The sequence below is a fragment of the Rutidosis leptorrhynchoides genome, chromosome 3 (genome assembly GCF_046630445.1).
Source record: "Rutidosis leptorrhynchoides isolate AG116_Rl617_1_P2 chromosome 3, CSIRO_AGI_Rlap_v1, whole genome shotgun sequence".
Taxonomy (NCBI): Eukaryota; Viridiplantae; Streptophyta; class Magnoliopsida; order Asterales; family Asteraceae; genus Rutidosis; species Rutidosis leptorrhynchoides.
The window spans coordinates 409,216,523-409,233,008 of record NC_092335.1 but is presented as its reverse complement, the minus strand read 5'-3'; the positions used below and the strand labels follow the sequence as shown (position 1 = coordinate 409,233,008).

The window sequence follows — 16,486 nt, the reverse complement described above, 5'->3', positions numbered from 1 at the left end:
CTTTGTAAAATAGTTTCGGTACCATTTTAAATTTTGATATTAGCTTCGACACTATTAGCATGACATCGTCACACTACAAATAGCCTTACTCAACAAAATAGAATGCAGTAATGAATACGTACATCATAGTTATATATGTAATAAATCAACAAATAATCCATGTCGCTAGAAGCATTAATTATATTAAACAATCTTTACAAACTAATCCATGCACTTTAAAAACTAAAAATACTCAACTCGTACAGTCGTACCATAACTAACTAATTTGACTCGAGATGCATAATTTCCTAATCTACTCCACTATCAACTAAACACCAAGTTATTACAAACCTCCTTATAGTAATAGAGCCATGAAAACAGTTTCTTACTGAAAAAGGTCCACCAGTGGATTAGGTATACTAAATCTCCCAATATATAATTATATTAATATATCATATATATATATATATATATATATATATATATATATATATATATATATATATATATATATATATATATATATATATATATATATATATATATATAGGGGCAGGATCAATGGGGAAGTAACCAATCGGGGGGAAGCGGGGGTAAGGAAAATTTTTTTTTTTTTTCGTTTTTTTTGAAATTTTTTTTTTCGGCATCAAGATCACACGAAAATATGAACATTTAGAAGAGACACTTCGTGATGAATGTTATTATTTACGCGGAAAAACGATCGACAAAAATAACATTCAAGATAATATTGTTCGTGAAGAATATGAACGCTTTTCTTCTTCATGTTTTGTGAAGTAAAATTTAGCCCGATTTAGAGTTTAGGGTTTAGGGTTTGGTGTTTGGTGTTTTGGGTTTATTCCATAAACCCAAAACACCAAACCCTAAACCCTAAACTCTAAACCGTTCGTGTTAAAAACTCAATCTAAATCCTAAATCTAAACCCTAAATCTAAACCCTAAACCCTAAATTTCTAAACCCTAATATCTAAACCCTATAAACCCTAATATCTAAACCCCAATAGCTAAAATCTCAAAATACGCTCAAAAAACACGATAATTGTTATATATTACTTCTTCGAGCGTTTTCCCGCCAAAATAAAAACATTTATCACAAAGTGTCTCTACTAAATGTTCATATTTTCATCTCATCTATAATGTTCGTGAACAAAGTATTTTCAAAAAACGAAAAAAAAGAAAAAGTTTTTGCTTCCCCCCGCTTTCCCTCGAATGGTTACTTCCCTCTTGATCCTACCACTATATATATATATATATATATATATATATACTACTCGTATAAAATAAACTAGCTACAGCTTATTTATATTTAATGTATGCGTGCCAGTGTGTTTCTACATAAACTCACTACTACAGTCCTATATTTAAACTAACATATGTGTGTTTCATGCAAACAAGAAATGTTTAAGTTGATCTCTATCTTGCAGTTTTGTATATCATATATAGCTAGCTAGGTTTTGAGAGTTTCCTCATCTGCATACATGAAATCTAATTATGCACATATGTAATATATGTGTATGCATAAACCTGTGTGGGGTAACATGCATATTTATATTGTTAAATGAATAATATGTATATAGATATACATATTAGTGAATTAGTGCCAAGAAGAAACAGAAAATAAAGGTTGATTTTGCCAACCCAAAAAGAAAGAATCATTCACAACTTGAAGATTATAACCTTCAGAAGGATAATGAAGTCTCAACAGCAGTTTAGCTTGTGCAAGTGCAAATGAACTCAATCCAACATTCCTAAATCCTGCAATTCTCATCATCATGTCCCATGATATAAACCTTTCATGACTTTCTCTTCTCATTTCTCCTTCCTTCATCAAAATATCACCAATTTCTCTCCCAAACCATACTTGTTCAACCGCCATTCGTTCTGCACTATTCGGTGGTAAAGTAGCTTCAAGCGACTCGAAAATCGCCGAATAATAGTTCAGTGCTTCTTCAAATCTTGATACAAATAATGGGTGGTTATGGTTTGCTTCTTTTTCAGCTAACGTTACAACTTTAGGGTTCATAGACTTGATTTTTCTTAGCAAGGTACAAACTTTTTCACGGTCTGTTAACAACCGGTGAAGATAAAGGACACAGTTAACCGCCAGGATTTCGTTGGGTAAAAGGATGACCGCGGACAGGTGGTTGATGACGTCATCCACAGTTGAATGGTTGTTAGTATTTTGTGGTAACAAAAGTGGGAAAAACCGGAATCTGAGACCTACTGAATGAGCAAATTTGGAGAGACGATCACCGGTTTTGCAGAGGGTTTCGAGGTGGGTTCCGGAGGCGCTGATACGGAGGGTCGGCCGTGGATCACGGTCGGCAATGGCTTGCATTAACGGCGGCCATTGAACACCGTGCATGATGTCAAAATCGAGTATGTGTATATCATGTTGTTTATGATTATGATCATGAGATGCTTGATCAATAGCTTCTAGGATTGTTTGATTAGCAGTAAGGTGAGTAAATCTAACGAAGGGTGTGATTTGATTGAGTGATAAGTATGATGATTGAATAATTGTGTCATCATTAGTGGGGTAATTAGTGTTTGTGGTTACAGGGTTATTAAGGAGTGAAGAGAAGGCTTTAGTGAAAGCATAAATTAGTCTTTCTGATGAGTCGCCATACGGCGATGAATTGGCGGTTAAGATGGTGGTGATACGGTGGGCGGTGGTGAAGTCACACCGGGAAATGGAGTTTGCACAAGTTAATAAGAGTTGACGTAAGTAAATAGATGGTGGTGTGTAGTTACTTAACTTGTTCATCATCTCAAACTGTTGGATCTCTTGGTGGTAGTTCTTATGGTGGTGCAACTCTCCGGCGATCGATGCTGGTGGTGGTGGTGGTGATAGATCTGGTTGCAAGTTAACGTCTTGTTTTGCGAAAACGTTGATAACTGACAACGCTGATTGGTCTGTACAAAGATCGTCTTGTTGTGAAGAAGATGATGAACTCAACATTTAAAGGTGGCTTTTTTGGTTAAATTTTGAAAGTGGTTGTGATTAGGGTTTAATTTGACTTATTGTACTAAATTATAAACTAATTAACCCTAATATAGTTGGAATACAGATCCATTATAACTGTGAGAGACAATTTGGAAGGAGGGTGCAGTGAAACTAATTAAAGCAACCTAGAAAAATGATTAGAAAAGGGAAGGGTGTGTAGAAAGTGAAGAGATATTATATATCATGTGTACATACACACATATAGTATGCATATATTACACTCACATCTAACATTGAGTTATAGTTCAACTGTCTGGTTCTTTTAACGCGAGGTCAGGAGTTCAACTTCGCTTGACTGCAACATTGCACTCAATGTTATCCCTGATCTGAAGTATCCACGCAGGTCGCCTTTCGCTTAGTGTGAGGACACCGGGGAGGGGGTTTTATCGCCTTTCGCTTGGTCCGAATTTTCTCCAGGGTAGTAGTTGAAGACGGGTTATGCAACTACGGGAGATGAACGCATTGGTGGTTAATTGTCTCCTCCCGAGTGATCCCAAACTAATGTCTAAAAACAAATTACAAGCACATCTATAAATATACATATATTTATTGACATATTTGTATGAACAATGAAATAAGTTAGAAAGTATTGGCAATTTGTAGCTACATATCCCTTTCTTCCCACCTGATATCTACAGTTGCATGTTTATAAAGTGTGTTAGTCTATTTATTTTTATTAGCATTTTGTATGTATTTGTGGCACTTGCGGAATTATAATTAAATGATGTCCTGAAATTTTTCTTGGTAGTAAGTATATTTGAATAATATTTTAGTGGTAATTTACCTTATAAAAACTATAAATTCTAAAAATATACGAGGTCTACCTTAGTGATGTCATATACAATTTTATTTTAAAAACTATAAATTTGAAAAATATACGGGGTCATTTAGATAAATTGAGTATTTTCTACTAAAAATTTTAAAACTATTATTGTCACGTAGACTCCACGGGGTTTGTATATATATTCGCCAATAATGATTTGTTGAGAAGGTCTTAAACAAAGCACGGAGACCGAGACCACAAAGAAACCAATGCACCTTATTGGCAACTCGATTAAATATTTGAGACATGCTATTGAATACAGACAGGTTTTTTTATAAATGTATCTGAAGCATATGCATATATATATATATATATATATATATATATATATATATATATATATATATATATATATATATATATATATATATATATATATATATAAATCTTGAAAACGCTATGCATCACATCTGAATGCTCCAGATTATTCTTTTCCTTCCGTCTATTGTATACCTCTTTTTTCCCTATAGAATAAAAAAGAGGTTATTGAAAGCATGAAAAAGTTTCTTTCAATCTGAAACGAAGTAATTGAAATCGAACGAAAAATTAGCAATCATATCGAGGATATAAAGTTAGAGTCGAGGATATATATTTAGTTATTTACATAAAAGAAAATTATTATGACTAGCATTTAGTGTTCTTTCGAACGTGTAGACCGGCAGGGACACGTAAACCTTGTGTTGCCTTTGACAACCCACTAAACCCGTAAGAGTCGGATGTCTGTAAATCACCTTCACCCAAAAATTCCATGTGTGACAGACAAGAGTCTAGCCCGAAGGTATCCTCCAAGGGCACGTGATATACCCAATGTACAACGAGATCAGCGTATGCACAAGAGAAGCTGATGCAGTGCCACATAGACATAACCGAGAGTCAAAGGTAAATCATGATCCCCTGGACTCGAACTAACCTCTACCAAGAAATCCCATGTGATACAGACAAGAGTCTAGCCCGAAGTGTCACACCCCCAAATAGGGTCAGGGGTATTTGTGACCATTCATATCATAACACAGTTGTATAAACGAGAACGACTTTAAATGAGACGTTTTGAAAAAACATTTATTAATAAAACAGCGGAAGCATTAAAAGTTTTACATCAAATTCAAACTGAAATAATAATAATAGTCTTAATGCAAAGTAAATGTAATGAAATGAAGACTCCATGTAGCAGCATTCAATTCATCAAGTAGCACTCATGTCAATCATCTTATTCGTCACCTGAGACAAAACATGCTTAAAGTGTCAACCAAAAAGGTTGAGTGAAATTCATAGGTTTATATAATATGCATTAGACCACAAGATTTAGTTTAAAGTTGATTGATACCAAACATATCAATCTAAAAGTGTTGCTGAAGTTTGTAATATCGCGACTAAACAAAAGTTACCTCGTGACACCTTGTTATTAAGTGTCGTTGAATCATTATTATGTAACCAAAGACCAACGGTCAAATGGTTAGAGACGTTACTCTCAATAGGCCTATTCACAATAATTAAGTTAGCCTTTTATACGCAGCAATTGACGATATTACGGTGAGGATTTGCATGAATCAAAGCATGACAGCATAATAACATTTGAGTACTTGTGTCTAAACGTAAAACAGTTATAAAGCAAGCAGGTTTCTTACCCCAAAAGTTATAAACAGTTTAATAAATAGTAAAAGTGGGGCTACGAAAATCACCTTAAACAGCAGTTGAAGTATTCCACGCAAGAAAGGAAAGTAAAGCAAGTAAGTGACCGGGATATCAACCTAGAGGTATAACGTTCGATCAGTAAATGTCTAATAGACCAAGTGTATGTTTATTAATATAATGAATTATATTAATAGTGACAGTCCAAAATAGGAAGGTTTCAATTTATGGAAAGTTAATAAGTTCAGGTTATATTCATTAGTAAGACATTGTACTACTTTACTCAAACTTCGTTGCTATCAAATAAGTCAGGAATGACCAGATGTAACCGGGGGCCCGGACTCTTGACCAGAATCTAAGTCATGGCATTCGAGATCCACAAGCTTACCCATAAATGGTAACCTAGACATCATTCACTTACGACTGTAAGTAGCGATGAAGTTTGTATATAGTGCACGTTATCTTTAGAGTATAACCTTCACGTTATGTGCGTATAGAAATACGACACATTGATATAATTTACTTATACAGTAAATATATATTATATTAAGTTTGAATATATTTAATATTATTAATGTATTATCATTATTAATTTATTTTAAAATTAATCTTTTAATATATAATCGAAATTAATTATAAATAATAATCCAAAAATTCTAAAAAAATCATTTTTATAACTTTCTTAAGAGTTCCTAACTATTTTCTATTCATTCTTACAGTTCCAAATAGTTTACACCAATTAATTCTATTTATATATACATATACATATATATATATATATATATATATATATATATATATATATATATATATATATATATATATATATAATAGTTACCGATAAAAATTTAGAGAATAAATATATAAAATAGTAAATAAATTACAATTTCGATTCTACAATTACTTTTATGTTATATATGACCTGCGAAAATTATCTTTACACATTTTAAGTATCTACAATATTTTCTATTGATTTATTTTGTTATATATATATATAATCCGTATATGATATATATATTCTTAAATTCATTTTTTAAATAAAAAAATATTAAATCCGTACATATAATTCATGAAAATAATTTTTATATCTAACATAATAGTTAATACTAATTATCAAGTGTTTACTTGATTTTGTTATAATTGTTTCATATTTTCTATAATTAATATCGGCTAGTACAATAAAATAAATAAAAATGTATAAAATAAAAAAAATAAAAAACAAACGTAGAGAACTTACAATATTTCTCCAGAGGATTTTGAAGGTTCTCTAATTTTTTTTGTGGCAAAATTTGTGAAGATTGAGTGTAGTATTTATAGTTGGAAAAATGGATAAAGAAATAATAAAAAAATAAAAAGAATTCCTAGTTAATTTGCAAATGGGTTTTAAAAAAAATATACATGTCTAGTCATTTTTGGCATGTTACTAATTAAAATAAGGAAAAGTAATTTTTATCTTTTTATTTATTTATTAAAAGTAGATCTAAAAGTTAAAATAAGAAAAAGTAGTTTGTATTTGTATTAAAAACAAAACTTAAAAGTTAAAATAAGAAAAAGTAGTTTGTATCTTTGTATTTATTTATTAAAAGTTGATCTTAAAAGTTAAAATAAGAAAAAGTAGTTTGTATTTTTATTAAAAGTAATTCTTAAAAGTTAAAATAAGAAAAAGTAGTTTGTATCTTTATTAAAAGTAGATCTTAAAAGTTAAAATAAGATAAAGTAGTTTGTATCTTTGTATTTATTTATTAAAAGTAGATCTAGTTTTGATTTTCTTTTTTTTTTAAATTCCAAAAATCGTTTAATACATTTTAAAAACATTTAACATTTTATTTATATTTTTGTTTACTTATTAAATACGAATTTTATATAAAAATTATTATTATATATCGGTTTTTATAATTAAAATTAAAATTTATGATTATTACTTTATAGTTTTTATTAGTTTTATAAATGTTATAATATTATTTATTATTTAGTTAATTATATATTCTATTAACTAAATAACAAAAGTAATATAAATATTATATATATTCATTGATGTAATTATGTTATATTATATAACATAACCTTATTTATAATATTTATAATTATATTATTATTTTAAGCGTACGTTTATTCGGTCAACGTTAAATTTATTCGTATATAACAACTCTAGGTATTTTAGTAAAATCGAAAGTAGAAAAGTGAGGGTTGTTATACGAAGGCATCCTCCAAGGGCACGTGATAGACCCAATGTAGAAGGGGATCAGCGTATGCACAAGACAAGCTGATGCAACGCCACGGAAGCATGCCCGAGAGTCAAAGGTAAATCATGATCCCGGGACTCGAACTTGCGCATGTTGTTCTTTCAAGCTTCCACACATGGGGCCTTAGCTTCAAAGGAACGGGTATCGTTAGACTACATGGTCGTTGGTTAAGTGTCATTTAGTGTTAATCGGTATAAGGAAAGTAAAAATAGTAAGATAAATAGATAGAGGGTGAGTTATGTAAATTATTAAGACGGGTGAAATGATCGCTTTAAAATAAAAGGAGTTGATGAATCAATTATGATTGTGGCAGGATCTACCCTTTTTAAATATGACTTTAGAATAATATAAAAGTTATGTAGAGCCTGTAAATTACTACTCCCTCCGTCCTACTTCCTCTAACTTAAAATTATACTCCTCGTCCAATTATAACTGTTACTCCGTATTTATCACTCAGTTTTAATTATATATTTCATGTTGTCAATCACTTAGGAAGATACTATATCTAATTTTTATTTTTTTCCAACTAGACAACACAGAACACATGTAAACTATCTTATACTGAATTTCTAACTTACGATATGTGGATTACACATTTATGTTTTATATATACGCACTATTTTATTGGCTGAATGTGTCATGAATTAGAAGGGGACATAGGGTAACAATATTTATGATAAACTTGTAAGTTTCATGGAATTATTAAAACTCTCGAAGAAATTTGATACATCCATTGTAGATTGTTGATGGGGTGTTGGATCTTGAAATTAGATGGTGATAATTTGAGATTATATTTTTGAATTGTAAATAATCAACTAATAGTGTTTGGCAAGTTAAATTAAAAATAAGTTAATTGCGAGATAAGGCGTGCTAAATGTAAAAATGACAAAGCAGATCACCTATAATAAAGCGTGATAATCAATTTTTCCTTTTCCATTTATTTTCCCCTAATCAGTTTTTAAATTTTAAAAATACTCCAATTTACTAAACAAAACCGATATTTTGATTATTGCGTTACTAATTAAACATTATAAATTCAAATGCTAATATTGTATTTTAGAAGACAATCAATTTTCAATACGCAGTTTAACACCTCTGAATATAAGGGAGGTGATGCGAACACCTTTTCACTTTTTTTACACACCACTAAAACTAAATTTAAAATTACATGTTACCCTTTCATCTGAAAATCTATAGTTTCTATTAAAATCTTATAATGATGATATCATTATTAGGCTAATTTCTTTGTAAAGAAAAAAATTAAAAAAAAAAGAAAAAAATCGAAGCCCTTAAGGTGATGTCATTAATCTAATTAATGACCAATTAAATTAAATCTACTTATTTATATATTTATTTCATGTTTTTTGAGGAAGAAAATTCACTCTCACTAATTATTAATTATTATTATATTATTATTCAAATTCACATATGAGTTTTCTTTACGACATTAATTACGCTATATATGTATGCTAAATACAAGTCTCAATAAAAAAAGTTCTATGTAGGCTTTTATGACAAGGAAAATATTAATTGTGATAAAAATTGGAAGATGATGGTGAGAGAATATATGTAGTTCATTTATTCCGACCAAGTTAAGTATATCAATGTGTCTGTAAAACTAACGAGAAGTTTCTTAGTCGAAATTCGACGGGTCATTAAACTAAATGACTTTAGCGTTTAAATTCACTTAATACCTAAAATATATCATTAAACTGTTTCGTTTAAACAAACCCGTAGTTCCACGGGTCATTTCACTAGTTTATATATAATTTGTATTAAGTGATTTATTTCAACAACATTGAAGTGATAAATATTGTAAAAAAATGTAATATACAAATCACCTCCATACTATAGTGCGTGTATTTAAAAGGTAAGAAAATTGTTTAGATACGGATATAAAGTGTAATGTCCTTTTTGTTTTCATTAGAATTGGAGTGCAAGCATTAAAAAGCTGCATTTGTTCTTGCATTTTCACTAACTTTATGCCTTTCTTGATGTGACTCGCTTCTCTTCAAATTCCATCAATTTGTTATCTGTTCTTCTTTTAGTTTTCTTTATTACTATTTCATTTACTTATTTTATGTTTAATTTCAAAAAAGCTTGAAAAAAAAGTCTCAATCAAAAATATATTTGACCTTTTGTTTTTTTACAACATAAATTAAATTAGATGAGTAAACATAAATGTGTTACAATTTGAGTCTGAACTACATCTATATTGAAAGATTGAAGTATTTATAACAATTTTCTTACAAATACATTGAGAATAAGAACTGAGTAATACACACAAACTGACCAATGAAACCCAACAAAAATGAACGAACGAAAACCACCAAGTACACGTGGAGTACACCACTCATCTAATATTTAACCTTTTGTGATCAATTTTTTTTGTATAAATAGTTATTGTCTAATATTTAATTCTTTTAGGCTTTAAGAAATTGAAAAATAGAAAGTTATTATCATAAAGAAGCTGCTTTTTGTTCTCTTAATTTTTTGGAACTACAATTTTATTAAAACCAAGGTTTGACCCCCTAGCAAAGCACTAGGAAAGCCGACCTAAAAACAAACACGAAACATTACAAAGGCTTTTTCAACCAATCTGTCCAACTAAGATTACATCGACCTCTATTATTCAACCATTGAAAAGGAAAAACTACAAATGGAATCGAAAATCACGCTTTTCTTAGCCGCTTGAGAGTTGAATATCACGTTATTCTGGTACTTCCAAATATGCCATAACAAGCAAGAAATGATCACGTACACCTTTGTCTTCGATTGATTGTCGATATTCCAATTGATAAACCATGTGAGGCATTCATTCCATTCTTCAAACTGAGGGAAACGAATGTCTAACAAATACCAATCTTGCGCAATAAAGCTTTAGCGATGCTTCAAAGATTTGATGTGTACATCACAAGAAACACAACCAATGTTATCAATTTCAATCCTTTTCGCTGATAAATTTAAACGAGTAGGAAGTCTATCATACCCTACATGCCACACAAAAATATTAACCTTTCGAGGAAGAGACTTAAGCCATTGAGTGGGTATGTTCGAAGAGGGGAGTAATCTATCATCGATGTATGCTTGAGTACATCTAACTGTAAAATGCCATCTGATGCTATATTCCAAGAAAATGAATCCTGATAATTATTTAACGATATGGACCCAACTTCAGCGATCAAAAAATCTGGGAGTGTTTGTGTTCTAGAACCCTCAACCCTTCTTTTGCAATCCCACTGCCAATTTTCTTGACCAAACCGATTAGCAAGAGTACAATTTTCATCTTGATCGTTGTGGAATAGACGTTTGTATGTCTTTCAAACAACCACTTCCAAGCCAATTGTGTTTCCAAAAACAAATAGACTCACCTTTTCTCACTTTTGCACTTTAAACATTACAAGGTAAAAGACCCGTCTTAAAATTATTACAAAACAACAAAATGATTTAGGCCCAAATGCTTGATCCACGAACCAGCCCTCCATCTAAACCTCAGGTTGGGCCGTGAATAGACTTAACCACTGCAACCCATTTCGATTGAATACCAGAGACAAAACGCCAAACCCATTTTAACATCAAAGCGTGATTAAAAGCTCGAAGGCTACCAATACCTAAGCCACCCTTTTCACATGAGGATAGTACTTGGTCCCACTTAATCCAATGTATCTTGCGCTCCCCGTTTTTACCATCCCTAAAATTTTAGCTCGCATGCTTTCAAGAACAGTAATAACGGATTCCGAGAATTTAAAAAGAGATAAAAAAAAACATATACCTAGACTTCCCAATACGCTTTTAATGAGAGTAGGACGACCACCGATCGAGAGTAAATTGGATTTCCATCTGACTAGCCATTTTCTAAAGCGGTCTACCATAGGTTTCCAACTATTGACTCTTTTCATAGATGCACCCAAAGGTAACCCCAAATACGTAAACAGAAAGTTGCCTCTGTTGCAACCTTCATCATAAGCAAACGCATCAACCTCTTCAATATTAACACCCAAACCGTAGATGTTTGATTTACTTACATTGATCTTCATCCCGGAATATCTATAAAAATCGTTTAACACTCGCAAAATATTATCCAAGTTCGTTTATTCCAATCGGAGATGAAAACCACATCGTCAGCATAAATGAGATGAGACACCACCTCATTACCCCTACTAATGATGCGCATAAAATACGCCAACATTTCACGCAAGCTTGTGACTGCAGCTGCGCATCCATCCGTCTCTAAGGGCCAGTGACACGCAATATATGGCGCAATTTAGCTAATGCCATCGCGCGTTAAGCATTGCACCATCAGGAGGATACATGGAATGGTTGCGAAGGCTGAATAAGACAAAAGTGTGATGACCCGGAAATTTCCGATCAAATTTAAACTTTAATCTTTATATGTTTCCGACACGGTAAGCAAAATCTATAATGTTGAGTCTCGAAAACTTTGAACTATGTTCATATATATACATTTGACCTTTGACTAATCCCGGCGATTCAAGAACAATTGTTTATAAATAAATATGTATATATATAAATGTAAAAAATATGTAATTATAAATATAGGTATATGTAATATTTTCGAATAAATAAAATACCCCTTAATCAATTAAAAATAAAAATGTAAAATAATAAACAAAATAAGTAAGTTGTTATTAAAATAAATATATATAAATAGATATATGATATTATTGTAAGCTATATAGTTATAGATATAAAAAATTTCTATTAATAACCATTATGTTGAAATATTATTAATATTTAATATTCAATAGATGTATTCATATAAAATATGACATAAATTGTAATATAAATATATTAAATGTAATTACAAGCTAAATTATAATATGATTAATATTACATTATTATTATTAATATTAATATCAATATTATTAAAATCATAATACTAAAATTGTTATATTTGATTTGTTAATATCATTATTATAACTTTAATTATATAAATAATATTAGTAATATTAAAAAAATATTATTATTACCATTTTCATTAAGAATTATTATTATTATAAATTAATATTATTATCATTAATGTAATTGTGATTATTAGAAAATAATACATTTTAATTAACATTAATAATATGATTATAATCATTTTTATTACTATTGTTTATTTATTATTATTAATATAATTATTATTATTATTAATATATTAGTTATTAATATTTATTATATTATAAATCAAGAAAAAACGTAGGATCTAATTCAGGTTGTAATCAACTGTATATAAATTTTGTTTCTGTTTCTAACTTGGAGTACAAATCGAATCATATCACAGAATAAGAACAAATTCGGTTAAACATCGATTCCAACTTTTATTTTTATTTTATTTTATGTTCCTGTGTTTAACCAACGGATTGACGACATATATTGCTATAAATTCGATCAATTACAGTGTAAACAAGTAATTAGAATATCTCCATCATCACCAACAAATATACATTTCAAATACCTGCTGCAGTTGTCGAATTGAATCAGAAATATTGAGAAAAACTAGACGGGTCCCTATTTTTGAACTCAAATTGCTATAGCTCGAATTTGTATGAATTTTAAAAATGTATTAATGCAGTTGTGTTAGGATTTCTCTAGTCAAACTTTCTGTAAAGTTTCGCATTCCAATTCCTTATAACAGATCCGAATTTTGGAGTCAAAGATGTATTTTCATAAGTCAACTTATTCGTTCTTAATGAAATTCGAACACTTTTCGATGTTTTAAGTATAATTGACTATCCAGAAATTTTATATGAAGGATTTGAAACTTATCTCATGTTGAAATCATGGTCCAAAACTGTCTCAATTTCAAAATCAATATGTGTGTTCTCCGTGTTCATAAAAAGCTGTTGCAGCTCTTTTTATTTTTTATTTTTTTTTCTGTTTCAATAAATTTAAATAATCACAGGTAACCGTCTCTGTTTCAGTCATTAAATCTTAAAAATCGAATTTCTTTTACCACTACTAAGATTAATTGGTTTAGGATTGGTTGGTTTATTGAAGAAGAAGAAATAGGAACAGTTAAACGGGTTATATTATATTCGAGGGGTTATAAAACAGAAAAACAAAATGGTTCGGCTGGTTAAGACATGGGTCTGGTTAACTAGAGGTCTCGGGTTCGAGCCTTGGTTGGAACATTTATTTTTTTTAAAGCCTCCTTTAAAGGTAGTCCTCTTATCTTTTATTATTATTATTATTATTATTATTATTATTATTATTATTATTATTATTATTATGATTATTATTAATATTGTTATTATTAGTATTATAATTATAATTATAATTATTATCATACTTATATTTAAAAATATTATTATTATTATCATTAGTAATAATATAAGTAACATTAATCATTAATATTATTATTAATTTTAATCATTATAGTATTGTTATCAACATTCATGTTACGAAATTATTATAAAAGTGATATGATAAAATTATGAAGAATTGTTATAATTATATGAATACAGGTACAATAGAATTTATATATTACTATATTTTTAAGCTATGGATGAAATATATCAATTAAGATATAAATATCATATATAAACCATAATATGAATTCTTATTATTAATATGTTATAATGAATGAGAAATAATGATTACATAAATATTATATAAATTAAAAATATTAAATTTATCTAAATAACAGATAATAAAACACGTATATTATTAATAAAAATATATATAAACTTGCTCGATTACGATTATATGTTTTAATATATATACAAATGATATAGGTTCGTGAATCCGAGGCCAACCCTACACTTGTTCAATGATGTTATATGTATTTTTACTACAAAATACAGTATGGTGAGTATATAGTCCCATTTTTAAACCTTAAATATTTTGGGATGAGAATACATGCAAATTATGATTTACGTTATGGACACAAGTGATTAAAAATATATTCTACGTTGAGTTGTACCACTGGCATACTTCCCTGTAGCTTGGTAACTACTATTTACATGGGGTAGTGTAAACGCGAATCCTGTTGATAGATCTATCGGGCCTGACAATCCTAACCGGGCTGGACAACCAGCATTCAACGGTTGCATAGTATTTCATTTCGGTGACTACATTTGGTACGGTGTAGTGAGATTTCATAATAAAGGGAATATGCGACGTTGATTAAATGTTAAATATGGTTACCAAGTGCTCAACCACTTAGAATATTTTATTTAAACGTTTATGAATATGAAATCTTGTGGTCCATAGTTATAACGCTGCTAGCATTAAACCTATATCTCACCAACTTTATGTTGACATTTTAAAGCATGTTTATTCTCAGGAATTAAAGAAATCTTCCGCTGTGCATTAGCTCATATTAAGGATATTACTTGGGGCCATTCATGCCATATTTCAAAAAGACGTTGCATTCGAGTCATTGAAGTTCATTAGAGATTATTATTAAGTAAATGACAGATTAGGTCATTTGGATACTATGAAATGATACACATGCGTGCCAACTATTGATGTAATGAAAAGTTGTCTTTTAAAAACAAATGCAACGTTTGTAAAGTGTATCATATAGAGGTCAAGTACCTCGCAATGTAACCAACTATTGTGATTCGTTTATAATCAATATGGACTTCGTTCGGATGGATTAGGATCGGTCCTTTCAAAAAGATAGTACACGACACTAAGGACGGAATCTTCGTGGTCGTACGAGTAGCAGGACGTGGCAAAACAGCATGATATGGAGGGGACCACGTGAGTGCACGATTCATGCGACAGAATAGTACTATTCTGTACCATCTTGTCCCCTCACTCCTTTTTGTCGTCAACGTGGCAAGAAAAGTACAACCGTTCTTACCTATAAATACTCACATCCAACCTCACAAATATTCATTCAAGATAGAGAGAGGAAAAACATCACTTGTTCCAGCGCTCTATCTGCGTAATCATAACACGGTTCTCAGGTAACGTTCTTTTAACATCAGATCCTAACACCATCCACGAGCCATCAGCTCCGGTTAACCAGAATGATGGTGGTCATGTTTAACCAGCCTTTCTGAGATCATCATCTCGTATGAGGGTCATTCCGGTACTCCGGATCGGAGAGTTAAACTCAAGGAACCCTTAAATCCTCCTTATTTGTTGATCTCTCATGAACCGAATCCCTTGGACTAATTTATGCTTGATCAAATGGCGCCATTCGTGGGACAACAATGTTAGAAGGTTTAAATATATCTTTTTCCTTTATTGTTCTTAACATTTTTCGATTTTTTCCTTCTCAGCTCTCGCTGCGCAATCTGTAATAAGTAATTGGAGTAAGGCATATGCAAATATGACCACCGTCTTCTCACGTAGAAATGGAAAGCGCAAAGTTGACCAGATAGGTGAAGAGGTTACATAAATTTCTTTTCCTGCTATCCGTTTGAATAACACTTCATGCTCACCTATAGTGATTCAGGGGTATCTGCCTGAATCTGGATACAGGATAAGACGTTTACATATGGATACTGCTAGCAGCGTAGTATAATGTACGAGCAATGTTTCAGACAATTTCCAGAGTCTGTAAAGCAAGCCATCCGACCTTCGACTATGGTGCTCTCTGGATTCTCAGGGGAATCAGCATGGCCCATAGGCAATCTGGATCTGAAACTTGAATTAAGAGACGACAAGGATAAGTTTAAAACACGCACTAAAGATGTCGAATTCTGCATCATGTGCTCGCACTCTAGGTATAACGCCATACTAGGCCGAATATCCCTTCAAAGATTCGGAGCAATACCATCCACAGTTCACGGATTAGTAAAGTTTCTGACGAAACAAGGAATTGCTA

At 30.6% G+C, this 16,486-nt stretch overlaps 2 protein-coding genes across 2 annotated transcripts; both read right to left on the bottom strand.

Moving 5' to 3' along the window:
• Nucleotides 1-1,590: 1,590 nt before the first annotated feature.
• Nucleotides 1,591-2,958, bottom strand: LOC139901386 (scarecrow-like protein 18). Its single transcript, XM_071884107.1, has one exon. It carries the CDS (start codon nucleotides 2,956-2,958, stop codon nucleotides 1,591-1,593), a length of 1,368 nt encoding a protein of 455 aa, XP_071740208.1.
• Nucleotides 2,959-11,309: 8,351 nt separating this feature from the next.
• LOC139901385 (uncharacterized) lies at nucleotides 11,310-11,735 on the bottom strand. Its single transcript, XM_071884106.1, has one exon. It carries the CDS (start codon nucleotides 11,733-11,735, stop codon nucleotides 11,310-11,312), a length of 426 nt encoding a protein of 141 aa, XP_071740207.1.
• Between the last annotated feature and the right edge of the window lie 4,751 nt (nucleotides 11,736-16,486).

Bases quoted from the DNA above. Each gene is read 5' to 3' on its own strand.
- LOC139901386 (XM_071884107.1), bottom strand. From the start codon at position 2,958: ATGTTGAGTTCATCATCTTCTTCACAACAAGACGATCTTTGTACAGAC.
- LOC139901385 (XM_071884106.1), bottom strand. From the start codon at position 11,735: ATGAAGATCAATGTAAGTAAATCAAACATCTACGGTTTGGGTGTTAAT.